The 20,083-nt window shown below is 51.6% G+C and overlaps 1 protein-coding gene across 1 annotated transcript; it reads right to left on the bottom strand.

Annotated features, from left to right (window-relative positions):
• Positions 1-5,408: 5,408 nt before the first annotated feature.
• LOC138753192 (cylicin-2) lies at positions 5,409-19,421 on the bottom strand. The gene is made up of 3 exons (XM_069915853.1): positions 19,263-19,421; positions 11,433-13,199; positions 5,409-5,769 (listed from the first exon to the last, which is right to left on the bottom strand). The coding sequence occupies exons 2-3, from the start codon at positions 13,182-13,184 to the stop codon at positions 5,530-5,532; spliced, it is 1,992 nt and encodes a 663-aa protein (XP_069771954.1). The 5' UTR covers positions 13,185-13,199; positions 19,263-19,421; the 3' UTR covers positions 5,409-5,529.
• Between the last annotated feature and the right edge of the window lie 662 nt (positions 19,422-20,083).

The raw sequence follows: 20,083 nt of genomic DNA, 5'->3' as shown, positions 1-20,083 counted from the left end.
ACTGTATATATTCAAGAGAAAAAAATGTCTGTATGTATCTTGGTCAATATGGTTTATAGTGTGAAAAATAAAAAAAAATTTAAAAAAGAGATAAAATTGGACCCCTAGAAAATCAGAATGGTCAACTACGTGTGGAGCCTCACGAAATGGGGGAGATCTTGAGCAGTTTTTTGGATTGGTATTTACGCAGGAAACTGGCAGAGTGAATAAGGATGGAAGGGAGATGAGGAGGGCTTGCTGCCTTGCAGTGAATAAAAGTGGACAAATCCTCTGGACCAGATATGATATTTCCCCACACCCTGAGGGAGAAAAGAGCCAATTTTACCCCCTCCATAAATCTTCGTCCGTGAAGCCAAGCCAAAGAAAAGAAAATCCATCACTCCATGTGTCTGCTCTAGTTTCCCCATCTTTCATATTTTCATGTCAAGTTTACTCATCTCTCACAGGGCATAACGGGCCTCACACCCCACTAGGCTTACGAAGGAATAGCACTGCAGCCTGTCTGTCCTGAACATAGAACCCCCTCCGCTGTTCACACACCTGACCCCAGAATACACACCAATAGCCACAAAGAGCAGGAGGTACAGCACGAGGGACAGAGCCTTCATTAGGACAGAGGTCCGCAGGCTCCTACAGGAGGGTATCATAGAGCAGAGCACCAGCCCCTGGAGAACCCAGGTGGTTGTAGTAGTCAGGAGAAAAACTGCGCACATGGTAGTGGATGACAGCCAGACAATCAACAAATCTACACAACTAAATGCCTACCCCCTGCCACGCATAGCAGACATGGTCAACAACATTTTGCAATATAAGGTGTTCTCCACCCTAGACCTGAAGGCAGCACACCACCAACTGCCCATTAGAAACAGCAATCGCATTTACACGGCATTTGAGGCAGACGGCAGGCTGTATCAATTTCTGCGACTCCCCTTTGGTGTCACCAATGGAGTGTCCCTGTTTCAGAGAGAAATGGACCTAATAGAAGATGAGCTCCAACTGAAAGTGGTGTTCCTCTACTTAGACAACGTGACAAACTGTGGCCATATTCAGGAGGATTATGACACGATTTAAAACGCTTCTTCCAGGAAGCCGAGGAAAGGAACCTAACATACAACAGGGACAAGTGCGTCTTTAGCGCCAGGAAGTTGACAATCCTGGGCTACATAGTGCAGAACGGGGAAATCAGCCCAGACCCAGCCTGTATGTGCCCTCTCCTAGACCACCCAGTGCCACACACGCTGAAAGTCCTAAAATGGTGTTTGGGACTGTTCACTTACTACGCCCAATAGGTCCCCAACTACGCTGACAAAGCCCGCCCACTTATAAAAACCTCAGTTTTCCCACTGTGTCCAGCAGCCACCAGAGCATTCAGGGACATTAGGGACGATATCACTAAAGCTACCATGTGGTCCAAAGATGAGTCGATCCCATTTCAAGTAGAAACAGATGCATCCGATGTGGCTCTGGCAGCCACCCTAAACCAAGACGGATAATCAGTGGCCTTTTTCTCGTGAACCCTACAGGGGTCAGAGGTAAGACACTCAGCAGTAGAGAAGGAGGCCCTAGCCATTGTGGAAGCAGTAAGGCACTGGCGACATTATCTGGCGTGCAAACACTTCACCCTTGTCACAGACCAACGGTCTGTGGCTTTTATGTTCGATAACCAGAACAGGGGGAGAATTAAGAATGACAAAATCCTGCGCTGGCGGATAGAATTGTCTACATTTAACTACGACATTCTATACCGCCCCCGGGAGACTCAACGAGTCCCCGGACGCGCTGTCCAGAGGCACTTGTGCCATCCTTAACCCCACGTCCCAGTTGCAGAGCTTGCACAATGAGCTGGGCCACCCGGGGATCGCTAGACTGTTTCACTTCATGAAAACCCAAAAATTCCCATTTTTGGTCAAAGAAGTGAGGTTAGTGAACAAGAGCTGCCCCATCTGTGCAGAATGCAAACCACAATTTTATCGGCCAGACAAAGCCACCCTGATAAAAGCTACCAAACCTTTAGAGCACCTCAGCCTTGATTTTAAAGGCCCGCTCCCGTCCAATAATAAAAATGTCTATTTCCTAAACGTAATAGATGAATATTCCCATTTCCCCTTCACAATCCCGTGTTTTTATGTATCTGCAGCCACTGTTATAAAATCCCTCCAACCCATCTTCAGCATATTTGGGTACCCGAACTACGTACACACAGACAGGGGAGCTGCATTCATGAGCACAGAAGTACCACAGTACCTGCACGAGAGAGGGATTGCTACCAGCCGCACTACAAGTTACAATCCTAGGGGGAATGGACAAGTCGAAAAGGAAAAGGCCAATATCTGGAAAATGGTCCTCTTGACTTTAAAAGCAAAAGACCTGCCTGTTACTAGCTGGCAAGAAGTGTTGCCAGAAGCCCTACACTATATACGTTCTTTGTTGTGTACTGCCACTAACATGACCCCACATGACCGTATCTTTTCTTTCTCAAGGAAAGCCACAATGGGCACAGAGCTGCCTAAATGGATGACACCAGGACTTGTTCTCCTCCGGAAGCACTGCAGACCCCACAAAGCAGACCCGCCGGTGGATCAAGTGGAGTTGAGGCACGCGAACCTTCAGTATGCCTTCATCACTTTCCCAGATGGAAGAGAAGACTCGGTAGCCACCAGGGATCTTGCGCCGACCGGATTTGTGAACCACGTGGAGGAAACACAGATGTCTACAGATCAACAAGGAGCAGACAGCAGTCACTAGAGCAGTCGTCCATTGAGTCACCCCAGAGGTCTATATCACCCACCCTGGAAATCAGGACCCTGGGTACACCCACCCCACAAAATATCACCACCCTAGACTTGATGGCAGGACCTCATCCTATACAAGAGAATCCCCAGCCCACACGGCCACATGGCCATCTAGTACTTCCCACTCCCACTCCTCCACCAAGAAAGGCCGAAAGGCAGACCACACTCCCCACCCCTATACCACTACCGAGGAGATCCAGAAGGAAGCCACAAAAAATTTTGAACTCATGAACTTACAAACAAGGGAAGGAGGACGGTGTGTGGGGGGGGGGAGGGATAACAATTTTTTAAGGGGGGGGGTGAATGTGGTGATATGTAATTACACCACTAGGTCACCAGGGGTCATCCCAGTGACCTTGTCCATAAAGCCATCCAGAGCTACAGTCCAGCCGTCCAGGTTCGTCTTGCAGAGAGAAAAGACCTCTGAGTGTACATATTAGTTTATTAAAGCTGTCTTATACTAGCACTGCTGGTGTGGTTATTGTCAGTACAATATATTTCTCATAATCCCTTCCTGTTTCCTGCTTCTTATATCTAATATATGGTTCCTTCTTCCTCTTGACGAGTTGACTGACCTGTTTCGTCAGCCATGGTTCCCTTTTCCTACCATCTTTTCCATGTCCCAGTGGGACAAACCTATCCTGAACCCAACCCAAGTGGTCCCTAAACTCCCTCCTCGTTACCTCTATGCTTTCACCCTTGTTCCCAATTTCCTCTCGCTAGTTCCTGCCTCATCCCTTCATAATTAGCCCTTCCCCAGTTTGATTGTTGAAGCTCTGGGAGGTGTGGTCTCTCTCACCAAAATGCTCCCCCACAAAGAGCTCCGTCCCCTGACCAGGTTCATTCCCCAGAACCAGATCCAGTCTGGCCTCTCCTCTCGTCGGCCGATCCACAGACTGTGTCAGGAATCCTTCGTGGACACACCTGACAAATTCAGCCCCTTTCATCCCTCTTGCAGTCAGGAGGTGCCAGTCAATATTAGGGAAGTTGAAATCACCAATAACGACAACCCTGTATTTCCCACCATTCCAAAATCTGCCTGCTGATCTGCTCCACAGGGTCCCAAGGGCTATTTAGGGGCCTGTTGACGACTCCCAGCACAATGAGAGCTCCCTTCCTGTTTCTGACTCCACCTTCCCTGACTCAGTGGACCGTCTGCAGCCTCCTCCCTTTCTATAGCCGTGATACTATCCCTGATCAGTAATGTTACCCACCCCCCAAAAGCTCTAGCAAACCTGCCCACCAGGATATTGATCCCCCTCCAGTTCAGGTGCAGCCCATCCTTTTCGTACAGGTCAGACCTTCCCCAGAAGAGTTTCTAGTGGAGTTCCTCAGGGATCGGTCCTGGGTCCACTATTGTTTGTTATATATATTAACGATCTAGAAGTAGGGGTGGAGAATTGGATAAGCAAGTTTGCGGATGATACAAAGATTGGTGGTGTTGTGGACAGTGAAGTAGATTACCGTAGATTAAAAGGTGATTTAGGAAGGCTGGAGGTGTGGGCTGAGAAATGGCTGATGGAATTTAATACAGATAAGTGTGAGGTGTTACATTTTGGAAAGGCAAATCTAAATAGGTCATATGCATTAAATGGTAGACAATTGAGGAGTGCAGAGCAACAAAGGGATTTAGGAGTTGTGGTAAATAGTACCCTCAAGGCTGATACTCAGCTAGATGGTGTGGTGAAGAAGGCATCTGGAATGTTGGCCTTCATAAATCGGAGTATTGAATTCAAGAGTAGGGAGGTTATGATGAAATTGTACAAGGCATTGGTGAGGCCAAATTTGGAGTACTGTGTACAGTTTTGGTCACCAAATTATAGGAAAGATATAAACAAAATAGAGAGAGTGCAGAGAAGGTTCACGAGAATGTTGACAGGATTTCAGGGTCTGAGTTACAGGGAAAGGTTGTGCAGACTGGGGCTTTTTTCTCTGGAGCGTAGAAGATTGAGAGGGGACTTGATGGAGGTGTTTAAGATTTTAAAAGGGACAGACAGAGTAAATGTGGATAGGCTTGTTCAATTAAGAAAGGGGGAGATTCAAACTAGAGGACATGGTTTAAGATTGAAGGGGGAAAATTATAAGGGGAACATGAGGGGAAATTTCTTTACGCAAAGGGTGGTAGGGATGTGGAATGAGCTTCCGGCAGACGTGGTCGAGGCGGGATCATTGGTTACATTTAAGGAAAGACTGGATCGTTACATGGATAGGAGGGGACTGGAGGGGTATGGACCGGGTGCTGGTCAGTGGGACTAGGAGGGTGGGGATTTGCTACGGCATGGACTAGTAGGGCCGAACTGGCCTGTTCTGTGCTGTAAGTGGTTATATGGTTAAGAGATCCCAAAGATCCAGAAATATGAACTCCTGCCCCTGCACCAAATCTTCAGCCACGCATTCATCTGCCACAACTCTCTGTTCCTACCCTCTTTTCCGCGAGTGTGTGATGGAACAGTGCGGAGGGAGCTTCATATACCTGTGTCTAAAGCTGCGATCTCTGAGGTAATGTCCCCTTCTATCTGGTGGATATTGGGGGAAGGTTTTCTGTCCCCATGTGATCAATGCCTTGTGCAATGGACTTCGTTCACTGCTGCAAGGTGCTGCCACTCTCTCCTGGAATTCGCAAAGTATAATTCTTTATTTTTGTAAATAACCAGGGCTGATAGAGGTAGAGGTTCTCCTCGAGCATTGTGCGTGGTGCAGAGCACCAAGCCCCCCATCGCGGTATTGCTGCAAAGAGCTACCTCCTGGGAGGGCTGGTGCGGAACCTGAGGCTCCTGCATTTGCTGATATGTTGGTGGGCGAGGCTGGGATCAAAGCGACGGCTGCAGTGCGGACACTGAAGGAAGTGGACATTCAGGGTGGCGACAGGTGTTGCAGACTGTACTGCCTTTCTCCTGCGGTACACTTCCAGCTCAGCCTGCTGGGCAGCGTGCAGCATTCGCATGAAGCAATCGTGCTTCTTCTTCCAGTCAGCCTTCTGCTCCAAGGAAAAAGGGGAGACAATCAACCTCACATTCCACATCCAGAACACAGATGGACAAAGAAGACCAGGCCTGAGCCTTTCTGTGACCACAGTCACACATGGGGAGTGGGGATGGACTGATCAGTCACTGAGTAACACCGGGGTACAGTACAGGTGGGGAAGGGTCTGTCACTGTGTAACTATGGGGTACAGTACTGGAGAGGATGGGACTGTCATGAAATAACATTGGGGTACAGTACTGGTGGGGACGAGTCTGTCACTATGTAACACCGGCGTACAGTACTGGTGGGGACAGGTCGGTTACTGTGTAACACAGGGGAACAGTACTGCTGGGAACGGGTCTGTCACTGTGTAACACTGGCGTACAGTACTGGTGGGGACGGGGCTGTCTCTGTGTAACACTGAGGTACAGTGCTGGTGGAGACGGTCTGTAACGGAGTAACACTGGGGTACAGTACTGGTGGGGACGGGTCTATCACTGTGTAACATTGGGGTAAATACTGGTGGGGACGAGTCTGTCACTGTGTAACACTGCGGTACAGTACTGGTGGGGACAGATCTGTCACTGTGTAACACTGGGGTACAGTACTGGTGGGGACGGGTCAGAAACTGAGTAACACTGGGGTACAGTACTGGTGGGGACGGGGCTGTCTCTGTGTAACACTGAGGTACAGTGCTGGTGGAGACGGTCTGTAACGGAGTAACACTGGGGTACAGTACTGGTGGGGACGGGTCTATCACTGTGTAACATTGGGGTAAATACTGGTGGGGACGAGTCTGTCACTGTGTAACACTGCGGTACAGTACTGGTGGGGACAGATCTGTCACTGTGTAACACTGGGGTACAGTACTGGTGGGGACGGGTCAGAAACTGAGTAACACTGGGGTACAGTACTAGTGGAGACGTGTCTGTCACTGTGTAACACTGGGGTACAGTACTGGTGGGAACGGTCTTTTCTGTTACTGAGTAACACTGGGAACAGTACTGGGGGGACAAGACTGTCACTGTGTAACACCGGGGTACAGTACTGGTGGGGACGAGTTTATCACTGTGTAACACCGGGGTACAGTACTGGTGGGGACAGTCTGTTACTGTGTAACACTGGGGAACACTACTGCTGGGGACGGGTCTGTCACTGGGGAACAGTACTGGTGGGGTCGGTCAATTACTGAGTAACACTGGGGAACAGTACTGGTGGGGACCGTCTGTAACTGAGTAAAATTGGGGTACAGTATTGGTGGGGACGGGGCTCTCACTGTGTAACACTGGGGAACAGTACCGGTGGGGACGAGTCTGTTCCTGAGTACCTCCAGGGTACAGTACTGCTGGGGATGGGTCCATTCCTGATAAACATTGAGGTGCAGTACTGTGGGGACGGTCTGTTACTGAGTAACACCGGGGTACAGTACTGGTGGGGACAGGTCTCTTACTGAGTAACATTGGGGTACAGAACTGGTGGGGTGTGGTCTGTCACTGTGTAACACTGAGTTACAGTACGCGTGGGGACGGGTCAGTAACTGAGTAACACCGGGGTACAGTACTGGTGGGGACGGGTCTGTCACAGAGTAACGCTGGGCAACAGAACTGGAGGGGACGGGTCTGTCACTGTGTAACACTGCGGTACAGTACTGGTGGGGACGGGGCTCTCACTGTGTAACACTGGGGAACAGTACTGGTGGGACGAGTCTGTCACTGTGTAACACTGGGGTACAGTGTTGGTGGAGACGGTCTGTAACGGAGTAACACTGGGGTACAGTACTGGTGGGGACGGGTATGCCACAGAGTAACACTGTGGTACAGTAATGGTGGGGATGGGTCTATCACTGTGTAACATTGGGGTCAGTACTGGTGGGGACAGATATGTCACTGTGTAAAACTGGGGCACAGTACTGGTGGGGACGGGTCTGTCACTGAGTAACCCCAGGGTAATATACTGGTGAGGACGGACTGTCACTGTTTAACACCGGGGTACAGTACTGGTGGGGACAGTCTGTTACTGTGTAACACTGGGAAACAGTACTGGTGGGGACGAGTCTGTTAATATGTAACACTGGGGTACAGTACTGGTAGGGACGTGTCTATTACCGAGTAACACTGGGGTACAGTACTGGTGGGGACAGGTCTTTCACTGTGTAACACTGGGAAACAGTACTGGTGGGGACGAGTCTGTTCCTGAGTAACACTGGGGAACAGTACTGGTGGGGTATGGTCTGTCACTGTCTAACACTGGGGTATAGTACGCGTGGGAACGGGTCAGTAACAGAGTAACACCGGGGTACAGTACTGGTGGGGACGGGTCTGTCACTGAGTAACACTGGGCAACAGGACTGGAGTGGACGGGTCTGTCACTGTGTAACACTGCGGTACAGTACTGGTGGGGACGGGGCTCTCACTGTGTAACACTGGGGAACAGTACTGGTGGGACGAGTCTGTCACTGTGTAACACTGGCGTACAGTACTGGTGGGGACGGGGCTGTCTCTGTGTAACACTGGGGTACAGTACTGGTGGGGACAGATCTGTCACTGTGTATCACTGGGGAACAGTACAGGTGGGGACAGGTCAGTAACAGAGTAACACTGGGGTACAGTACTAGTGGGGACGTGCCTGTCACTGTGTAACACTGGGGTACAGTACTGGTGGGAACGGTCTTTTCTGTTACTGAGTAACACTGGGAACAGTACTGGGGGGACAAGACTGTCACTGTGTAACACCGGGGTACAGTACTGGTGGGGACGAGTCTATCACTGTGTAACACTGGGGTACAGTACTGGTGGGAACGGTCTTTTCTGTTACTGAGTAACACTGGGAACAGTACTGGGGGGACAAGACTGTCACTGTGTAACACCGGGGTACAGTACTGGTGGGGACGGTCTGTTACTGTGTAACACTGGGAAACAGTACTGGTAGAGACAGGTCTGTCACTATGTAACACTGGGGAACAGTACTGCTGGGAACGGGTCGCAACTGAGTAACACTGGGGTACAGTCCTGGTGGGGACAGGTCTGTCACAGAGTAACGCTGTGGTACAGTACTGGTGGGGACGGGTCTATCACTATGTAACATTGGGGTAAGTACTAGTGGGGACGAGTCTGTCACTGTGTAACACTGGTGAACCGTACTGGTGGGGACAGATCTGTCACTGTGTAACACTGGGGTACAGTACTGGTGGGGAAGGTCTGTAACGGAGTAACACTGGGGTACAGTACTGGTGGGGACGGTCTTATCTGTTACTGAGTAACACTGGGGAACAGTACTGGTGGGGACAAGACTGTCACTGTGAAACACTGGGGAAAAGTACTGGTGGGGACAGATCTGTCACTGTGTAACACTGGAGTACAGTACTGGTGGGGACAGATCTGTCACTGTGTTACACTGGGGTACAGTACTGGTGGGGATGTGTCTGTCACTGTGTAACACTGGGGAACAGTACTGGTGGGGACGAGTCTGTCACTGTGCAACACTAGGGTACAGTACTGGTGGGGACAGATCTGTCACTGTGTTACACTGGGGTACAGTACTGGTGGGGACAGATCTGTCACTGTGTTACACTGGGGTACAGTACTGGTGGGGACAGATCTGTCACTGTGTTACACTGGGGTACAGTACTGGTGGGGACAGATCTGTCACTGTGTTACACTGGGGTACAGTACTGGTGGGGATGTGTCTGTCACTGTGTAACACTGGGGAACAGTACTGGTGGGGACGAGTCTGTCACTGTGTAACACTAGGGTACAGTACTGGTGGGGACAGATCTGTCACTGTGTTACACTGGGGTACAGTACTGGTGGGGATGTGTCTGTGACTGTGTAACACTGGGGAACAGTACTGGTGGGGACAGATCTGTCACTGTGTTACACTGGGGTACAGTACTGGTGGGGACGGGTCTGTCACTGTTTAACACTGGGGAACAGTACTGGTGGGGACGGTCTTTTACGGAGTAACACTGGGGAACAGTACTGGTGGGGACGGTCTTTTACGGAGTAACACTGGGGAACAGTACTGGTGGGGACGGTCTTTTACGGAGTAACACTGGGGAACAGTACTGGTGGGGACGGTCTTTTACGGAGTAACACTGGGGAACAGTACTGCTGGGGACGTTCTGTTACTGAGTAACATTGGGGTGCAGTACTGGTGGGGTGGGGTCTGTCACTGTGTAACACTGGGGAACAGTACTGGTGGGGACGAGTCTGTCACTGTGTAACACTAGGGTACAGTACTGGTGGGGACAGATCTGTCACTGTGTTACACTGGGGTACAGTACTGGTGGGGATGTGTCTGTGACTGTGTAACACTGGGGAACAGTACTGGTGGGGACAGATCTGTCACTGTGTTACACTGGGGTACAGTACTGGTGGGGACGGGTCTGTCACTGTTTAACACTGGGGAACAGTACTGGTGGGGACGGTCTTTTACGGAGTAACACTGGGGAACAGTACTGGTGGGGACGGTCTTTTACGGAGTAACACTGGGGAACAGTACTGGTGGGGACGGTCTTTTACGGAGTAACACTGGGGAACAGTACTGGTGGGGACGGTCTTTTACGGAGTAACACTGGGGAACAGTACTGCTGGGGACGTTCTGTTACTGAGTAACATTGGGGTGCAGTACTGGTGGGGTGGGGTCTGTCACTGTGTAATTCTGGGGTACAGTACTGTTGAGGAATGGTCAGTAACTGAGTAACACTGGGTACAGAACTGGTGGGTACGAGTCTGTCACTGTGTAACACTGGGGAACTGTATCGGTGGGGATGAGTCTGTCACTATGTAACACTGGAGTGCAGTACTGGTGGGGAAGGGGCTGTCACTATGTAACGCTGGAGTACCATACTGATGGAGACGGTCTGTTACGGAGTCACACTGGGGTACAGTACTGGTGGGGATGGTCTGTTACTGTGTAACACAGGGGAACAGTACTGGTGGGGACGGTCTGTTACTGTGTAACACAGGGGAACAGTACTGGTGTGGACGAGTCTGTCACTGTGTGAAACTGGGGTGCAATACTGGTAGGGACAGTACTCTCGCTGTATAACACTGGGTAATGGATTGATGGGGACAGGACTGTCACTGTGTAACACTGGGGTGAAGTACTGACGGGGATGGGACTGTCACTGTGTAACACTGGTGTACTGTTCTGGTGGGAACGGGACTTACATTGTGTAACACTGGGGTGCAGTACTGGTAGGGACAGGTCTGTCACTGTATACCACTGAGGTAATGGATTGATGGGTCAGGACTGTCACTGTGTGACACTGGGGTGCAGTACTGACGGGGATGGGACTGTCACTGTGTAACACTGGGGTACTGTACTGGTGGGAACGAGACTTACACTGTGTATCACTGGGGTGCAGTTCTGGTAGGGACAGGACTGATACTGTATAACACTGGGGTACTGGATTATGGGGACGGGACTGTCACTGTGTAACACTGGGGTGCAGTACTGGTAGGGACAGGGCTGTCACTGTATACCACTGGGGTAATGGTTTGATGGGGACGGGACTGACACTGTGTAACACTGGGGTGCAGTACTGATGGGGACGGGTCTGTCACTGTGTAACACTGGGATACTGCGTTGATTGGGACAGGTGTGTTACGAGTTCGGATAGGTGGACTCCCTCTAAGATGGGGATCGGTTCTGATGGAGCCTCCCTTTCCTCACCGGGACAGGGATGACCTTGTGGCTGCACTGGTAGTTCTCCAGGTCCGTCCCCTTCGCTCTCTTCAGTGCTGAATCGTAGACTTTCCTTTTCCGTCTGTGGACCTTCCTGCAGATCTCCATGTGCGTTTCCAGGCGGTCAAGCACGAAGCGTCTTCCACAGAAGGAGCAGTGAGTTTTCTCCTCTGGAGAATAGTGTCCATTCCACTCTGTCGTATAACTGCCTCCTCTCTTCTCTGCCCCCTCAGTGCCCTTGTCCCGTGTGCCTGCCTCTCCACGCACAGCCTCCCTGTCGTCTGCCAGCAGCTTGCTGTGTCTCTCTTGCTCCACTGACCAGCAGCTCTCCTCTGTAACTTCTGCTCCTCTGTTCACTCCTTTCTCCCTGAGGGCGTCCTCAGCCCCCCACTCCCTGCCATGCCCTCTGCTCCTTCGCAGTTTGTCCCTCTCTCTCTGTGCCTCTCCCAGCCTTTCTTTATCTTTTCTCTCCCAATTTTCCTGCTCAATCGTCCCTTTCTCCAGCACGGCCCTCTCCCTCCCTGAATTCGTCCTCCCTGACCTCTCCCTCTCCAGTCTCCCTGAACACTCCCCCTCCGACCTCCTTCTCTCTGACCTCCCTGACCTGTCCCCCTCCAACCTCTTTCTCCCTGTCCTCTCCCATTCCAACCTCCCTGACCTCTTCCCCTCTGACCGGCATGACCTCTCTCTCCATAGCCTCTCCCCCTCTGACTCCCCTGCCTCTGACCTCTCCCCCTCTGACTCCCCTGCCTCTGACCTCTCCCCCTCTGACTCCCCTGCCTCTGACCTCTCCCCCTCTGTCCTCCCTGACCTCTTCCTCTCCAACCTCCCTGCCCTCACTTGCTCTGATCTCTCCCCCTTTGATTTCCCTGACTTCTTTCTCCCCATCCTCTCTGACCTCTCCCAGTCCCCTTCTGACCTCTCCCAGTCCCCTTCTGACCTCTCCCCTTCTGATCTCTCCCCCTCTGACCTCCCTGACCTCTTCCTCTCCAACCTCCCTGATCTCTCCGACCTCTTTCTCTCTGACCTCTTCCCCTCTGCCCTCGCTGACCTCACTCTGTGTGACCTCTCTTTCCGTGACCTCTCCCCCTCTACTTTCTGCCCCATTGACCTTTCCCAGTCCCCCATCCCCTCTCTGGATTCTTCACGCTGACTCTGGATCTGCCACAACTCCTCCTCGATGTTCCTCAGCTGCTGCTGGACGAGGCTCTCCCTGTGGGAGAGCCGCAGCATCAGGCAGTGGCTCCAGAGTGGGTCGTGGCCTAGCCCCCATCCGGCAGGGGAATGCAGCTGTTCCTGCTCCTGGTCCCTGCAGCGTGGCTGAGCTGTGGTGAGGGGGATGCCAGGAGACTGTCCCTCTAGCTCCCTGTCCCTGGGCCGGTCAGGGGCGTTAGAGACCACAGACCCTGGGGGCTCAAGGGGCTTCAGAGAGTGGGACCTGTCAATGCCAGGGCCCCTCTTGCCTCGTGGTCCGGGTGCCCAGCGGGGTACGAGGTGGGCTTGCTGCAGGCAGGTGGTCCGCAAGCGCTGGAGAGCCTGTTGGTACTGCATCCTGTAAATGGTGGTCAGTTTGGCCTGCTTCTCCATCTCGAGCTTCTGGTGCAACTGTTCCTTCAGCAGGTCCAGCCTGGTCAGGGGGGCCACAGGCTCGGGGGGTCGCCGGCTGATGGGGGGCAGCTTGCTGCAGTTCCTACCCTTCGAGCAGGGGGAGACCACGTCCATGTGCAGGTGGGGACCCATCAGCCAACCAGCGAGCTGTGGAGAGAGGGCACAAGTCAGTGTGACCAGACAGGGCAGATGGATGGGACGACCCACAGGGGAAGTCCCCCCTGAACAACCCTCCCCCGAACCCAGACAGAGCCCCTCGAACCAGACCACCATAGGTGGAGGAGGCAGTAGAGTGCGAGGTGAAGAGTTGTCCTTCACACAACATGACTTCCCCTCCACTCCTCCACTTCCCTCAGACACTCCCTCTCATGTCTCCTTTCATCCAGATCTCTCCCCACCCCTTCCCCTCCCTCTCCCAATATTAATTCTCACCTCCTTTTCATCTCCCCTTCCCACCTGCTGAGATTCTGCAGCTTTTGTGTGGGCTGCACAGTGGGAGTCAGCACTCGGATCTGTGTATAACTGTCTGTCTTGTGTATCCCACTGAACTGTGCTCACTCGGCCTGCGTATCCTGCCCCGACTTGTGTACCACTCCAGCTTGTGTACCCACTTCAACCTGTGTACCCAATACAATCTGTGTACCCACCCCGACCTGTGTACCCCACTCAAGCCCGCATATCCTGCCACAACCTGTGTACCCCACTCCGACCTGTGAACCCACCCTGATCTGTGTACCAACCCCGACCTGTGTACCCACTACAATCTGTCTACACACCCCGATCTATGTACCCACCCTGACCTGTGTACCCACCTTGACCTGTGTACCCCACTCTGACCTATGTATCCACCCCAATCTGTGTCTCCACCCTGACCTGTGTATCCACCCTGACGTACCCACTACAATCTGTGCACTCACCCTGACCTGTGTACCCACCCTGATCTATGTACCCACCCCGACCTGTGTACCCCACTCTGGCCTGCATTTCCTGCCACATCCTGTGTACCCCACTCCGACCTGTGTAGCCACCCTGATCTGTGTACCCACCCCGACCTGTGTACCCACTACAATCTGTCTACACAGCCCGATCTATGTACCCACCCTGACCTGTGTACCCACCTTGACCTGTGTATCCACCCTGACCTGTGTACCCCACTCTGACCTGTGTATCCACCCCAATCTGTGTCTCCACCCTGACCTGTGTATCCACCCTGACTTGTACCCACTACAATCTGTGCACTCATCCTGACCTGTGTACCCACTACAATCTGTCTACACAGCCCGATCTATGTACCCACCCTGACCTGTGTACCCACCTTGACCTGTGTATCCACCCTGACCTGTGTACCCCACTCCGACCTGTGTATATACCCCAATCTGTGTCTCCACCCTGACCTGTGTATCCACCCTGACTTGTACCCACTACAATCTGTGCACTCATCCTGACCTGTGTACCCACCCTGATCTGCGTACCCACCCGACCTGTGTACCCCACTCCGACCTGTGTATCCACCCTGACCTGTGTATCCACCCTGACTTGTATACCCACTACATGTGTACCCACCTGACCTGTGTACCCACCCTGATCTATGTACCCACCCAACCTGTGTACCACCCACTACAATCTGTGTACCCACCCTCATCTATGTACCCACCCCGACCTGTGTACCCCACTCCGGCCTGCATATCCTGCTACAACCTGTGTACTCCATCCCAATCTGTGTACCCAACGCTGGCCTGCGTATCCTACCACAACCTGTGTACCCCACCCTGACCTGTGTATCCACCCTAATCTGTGTACCCACCCGACCTGTGTACCCCACTCTGACCTGTGTATCCACCCTGACATGTGTATGCACCCTGACTTGTTTACCCACTACAATCTATGTACCCACCCTGACCTGTGTACCCCACTCCGGCCTGCATATCCTGCCACAACCTGTGTACCCCACCCCAATCTGTGTACCCCACACTGGCCTGCGTATCCTACCACAACCTGTGTACCCCACCCTGACCTGTGTATCCACACGACCTGTGTACCCACCCGACCTGTGTACCCCACTCTGACCTGTGTATCCACCCTGACATGTGTATCCACCCTGACCTGTGTACCCATTACAATTTGTATACCCACACTGACCTGTGTACCCACCCTGATCTGTGTACCCCCCGCTATAATCTGTGTACCCACCCTGATCTATGTACCCCCCCTGACCGTACCCCACTCCGGCCTGCATATCCTGCCACAACCTGTGTACCCCACTCCGACCTGTGTACCCACCCTGATCTGTGTAACCACCCTGACCTGTGTACACATTACAATCTGTGTACCCACCCTGATCTATGTACCCACCCCGACCTGTGTACCCCACTCCGGCCTGCATATCCTGCCACAACCTGTGGCAGGATACCCACTCCGACCTGTGTACCCACCCTGATCTGTGTAACCACCCTGACCTGTGTACACATTACAATCTGTGTACCCACCCCGACCTGTGTACCCATCCCGCTCTATGTACCCACCCCGACCTGCGTTCCCCACTCCGATCTGTGTATTCTGCAAGGATAGCAGATTTAGGCAGATGAATACGGGAGTGGTGCGGGGGTCAGGGTTACAAGTTCTTGGGATCTATTTTGGGGAAGATTTAACCTGTACAAAAAGGATGGGATAAACCTGAACTCCAAGCATACCAGTATCCTGATGGGGATGTTTAATATCACTATAAGGGAGGGTTTAAACTAAGTTGGCAGGGGAGAGAACCAGGGTGTTAGTGTCAAGAAAGAGGAAATTTTAAAAATGGCAAAAATAATGTGCAGTAAAGACGACAAAAAGGACAGGCAGGTGAAAAGTCAGGATAATTCACTGTACAATAGAAATACAGCAAGATCGGTAACAGATACTGGCTTAAGGGACCTGTACCCAAGCACACGGGGCATTAGGGATAAAGTAGATGACCTTGTTGTACACCTACAGATTAAAGAAATGACATTGTGGACATCCCCGGGACATGGCTTAATGATCGATGTGATTGGAAGCAGAATGTCCAAGGGTACACGGTGTAGAGGAAAAATAGGCAGGTGAGTAGAGGGGGTGACCTGACCCTGATGGGAAGCAATGATGTTAAATCACTAGAAAGAAGGGACATAGGGTCAGAAGTGGTAGAATCCTTATGGGTTGAGTTCAGAAATGGCAAGACTAAAAGGGCCCTATTATTAGTTATATACAGGCCCCCAAACAGCTGCCAGGAAGTGGACCATGAGTTATAGCTGGAGATAGAAAAAGTGTGTCAAAAGAAAAATGTCAAAATAATTATGGGGGAATTTAACATGAAAGGGGATTGGGAAAGTCAGGAAGGTTCTGGATCTCAGGAGAGAGAATTTGTTGAATGTGTATGGGATGGCTCTTTGGAGCAGCTTGTTAATCAGCCCATCAGGGGATCGGGGTCTTTGGATTGGGTGATGTGTAATGATCCTGAAGTGATTGGGGAACTAAAGGTAATGGAACCCTTAGGGAGTAGTGATCATAAAATGATTTGAAAAGGAAAAACAGATATCAGACGTGTCAATACTTCAGTGGAACAGAAGGAGTTACAGTGGGATAAGAAAGGACTGGCCCAAGTTGTCTGGAAAAGTAAACTAGATGGAGGGACAGCAGAGCAGAATTGGAGGATATTTCTAAAAGAAATAAAAACAGTGCAGATTAGATATATTCCAAATGAAAATTCTGAATGGAAAAATGGCACAAATGTGGCCAAACGATAGAGGTTTAGGCTAAAATAAAAGCAAAATGGAGGGCAGACAAGGAAGCAAAAATTAGTGGGAAAACAAAGGACTGGGAAACTTTTAAAGTTACAGAAAGAGACAAAGAAAGTCATTAGGAAAGAAAAGATGAATTATGAAAGGAAGTTGGCAAATAACGGACAAAAGATACAGAGAGCTTTTTTTCAAAATATATAAAGAGTAAAGGAGAGACATGGTAGATCTAGGGCTGATTGGAAATGATGCTGGAGAAATTATAATGGGTAACAAAGAGATGGCAGAGAATGAAAAGAGGATTTTGCATCAGTTGTCACTGAGGAAGAAAATAGCAACATACCTGATAGTCAGAGGTCTCTGGAAATAGAATTAAGTACAGTCAGGATTACTAGAGAGAGATAGCGTTTAGTAAGCTGAATGGACTGAAGGTCATTCCCCCGGACCGGATGTGGTGCACCCATGGATTCTGAAGGAGGTGGCCTTGGAGATATTGGAGGCTTTGGAAAGGCATGGTTCCAGGGGATTGGGAGGTCGCAAATATAGATCCACTGTTTACAAAAGAAGGGAGGCAGAAAAAGGAAATTATAGGCCTATTAGTCTGATTTTGGTAGTTGGAAAATTATTGGAGTCAATCCTCAAGGATGAAATACCTTGAGGTGCATGATATGATGGGTCCAGCCAGTATGGGTTTATGAAGGGGAGATCCTGCCTGACCAAACTAATGGAATTCTTGAGGAAATCTCAAGTAGGCTGGACAAGGATGTTGTGTATCTGGGTTTTCAAAAGACCTTCGATAAGTTGCTGCATAAGAGGCTGTTTAATAAAATGGAGCCCATGGAATTACAGGGAAGATATTAGAATGGGCAGAGCTTTGGCTGATAGGCAGGAAACAAAGGGTGGGAATAAAGGGATCCTGTTGCCAGTTACTCGTGGTGTTCTACAGGGATTGGTTTGGGGCCGCTTCTTTTTACAATGTGGACTGATGATTAGATTATGGAATGAATAGTTTTGTGGCCGAGTTTGCAGATGACACCAAGTGGTAGAGTAGGAAGTGTTGAAGAAACTGAAAGGTTGCAGAGAGACTTGGACAGTTTAGGAGAGAGGACAAAGAAATGGCAGATGAGACTCAATGTTGAGAATGTACGGATGGACATTTTGGAAGAGGAAATAAACAGGCAGATTATTATTTAGATGAGGAGAAAATTCAAAATTCAGAAGTGCAAAGGGACCTGGAGTCCTCGTGCAGGATAACAAAAAGGTTACCCACCAGGTTGGATCAGAGGTGAAGAAAGCGAATGCTATGTTGGCCTTCGTTTCAAGAGGAATGGTGTATAAGAGTAAAGAGGTGTTGATGAGGCTCTACGGGGCCCTGGTGAGTCCTCATTTGGAGAACTGTGTGCAGTTTGGGGCCCCTTAGAAGGGATGTCATGATGTTGGAGAGAGTCCAGAGAAGATTTACCAGGATGATTCCTGGAATGCAGGGGCTAACATATAAGGAATGTTTAGCAGCTCTTGGACTGTGTTCATTGGACTATAGAAGAATGAGCGGGGATCTCAAAAACATATCAAATGCTGAAAGGATTGGACACAGTAGATGTGAATAATATGTTTCCCTTGGTGGGTGAATCCGGGACAATTAGAATTAGAAGGCACCCATTTAAAACAGAGATGAGGGGAAATTTCTTTAGCCAAAGGGTCGTGGATTTGTGGAATTCGTTGCCACATCCACCTGTGGAGGCCCGATCATTGGGGGAGTTTAAAAGGTAGATTGATAGGTATCTAATGAGTCAGGGTACAAAAGGATATGGGGAAAAGGCTGGAATTTGGACGTAGATACAAGAGCAGTTTAGTCCATGTGTTCCACTGAAGACCCAGATTCGATTTTTGCCCCTGCTTCCTCACCCCCCGCCCCCTCGCCCGATTCCTAGCATCCCGTTCCAGCCACCCATCACTCTGTCAACATCAGCACCCCCCATCTCCCTGACAGCCCCTCCCCTACCCTGAACCAGGCACCTTCCAGAGTGGGGCACGTGTACCCTGGCACAGGGCACATGGTGGGATCCCCCACCCCCCAACCTTCCTCCAATCTGTTGGGGGGGGGGGCGATGGAAGCTGCTGTTTTACCTGGACCTGCTCCTTCAGGAACTACATCCCCCTGGACACCAGGAGTCGGACTTGTTCAATCCCAGACGCTCTCAGACCCTCAATCCCGGATCCTCTTAGATCTGGACTCTCTCAGACCCGGGTTCCTCAATCCCGGATCCTCTTAGATCTGGACTCTCTCAGACCCGGGTTCCTCAATCCCGGATCCTCTTAGATCTGGACTCTCTCAATCCTGGACTCGCTCAGACCCGGCTTCCTCAATCCCGGATCCTCTTAGATCTGGACTCTCTCAATCCCGGACTCTCTCAGACCCGGACTCGCTCAGATCCGGACTTTCTCAATCCCGACTCACTCGGACTCGCTCAGTCCCAGGCCCGATCCCGATCTCGCCCAGTCCCGGAATGTCTCGGACCCGGACTCCACCAGTCCCAATCAGATCCCGATACACGGACTCCGCGCCTCCCGTCAGTTTCCTGTTGTTTACCTTCGTTGCCAGGAAACCGTCTGACGTCACGTGTCACGTGGCTTTGAGGGGCAGAGATTTCAGCCTTGATCCATCGTCAGGGAGCAAAGGGGATGGGTCAGGGATAAAGGTGGAGGGTCAGGGTCAGGGACAGAGGCAGGGTCAGGGTCAAGGTCAGGGTCAGGGTCAGGGTCAGGGACACGGACAGGGTCAGGGGCAGGGTCAGGGACAGAGGCAGGGTCAGGGTCAGGGACACGGACAGGGTCAGGGTCAGGGTCAGAGGCAGGGTCAGGGGCAGGGGAAGGGTCAGGGGCAGGGTCAGGGGCAGGGGAAGGGTCAGGGACAAGGTCAGGGACACGGACAGGGTCAGGGTCAGGGACGGACAGGGTCAGGGACACGGACAGGGTCAGGGGCAGAGGCAGGGTCAGGGTCAGGGGCAGGGTCAGGGGCAGGGGAAGGGTCAGGGACAAGGTCAGGGACACGGACAGGGTCAGGGTCAGGGACGGACAGGGTCAGGGACACGGACAGGGTCAGGGGCAGAGGCAGGGTCAGGGGCAGGGGCAGGGTCAGGGGCAGGGACACAGACAGGGTCAGGGTCAGGGGCAGGGTCAGGGACAGAGGCAGGGACAGGGTCAGGGACACGGACAGGGTCAGGGTCAGGCGCAGGGTCAGGGACAGAGGCAGGGACAGGGTCAGGGTCAGGGACAGAG

This window comes from Narcine bancroftii, chromosome 2, assembly GCF_036971445.1.
Source record: "Narcine bancroftii isolate sNarBan1 chromosome 2, sNarBan1.hap1, whole genome shotgun sequence".
NCBI classification, from domain to species: Eukaryota; Metazoa; Chordata; class Chondrichthyes; order Torpediniformes; family Narcinidae; genus Narcine; species Narcine bancroftii.
Note: the sequence above shows the minus strand (reverse complement) of the source record. Positions and strands in the feature narration are given on the sequence as shown.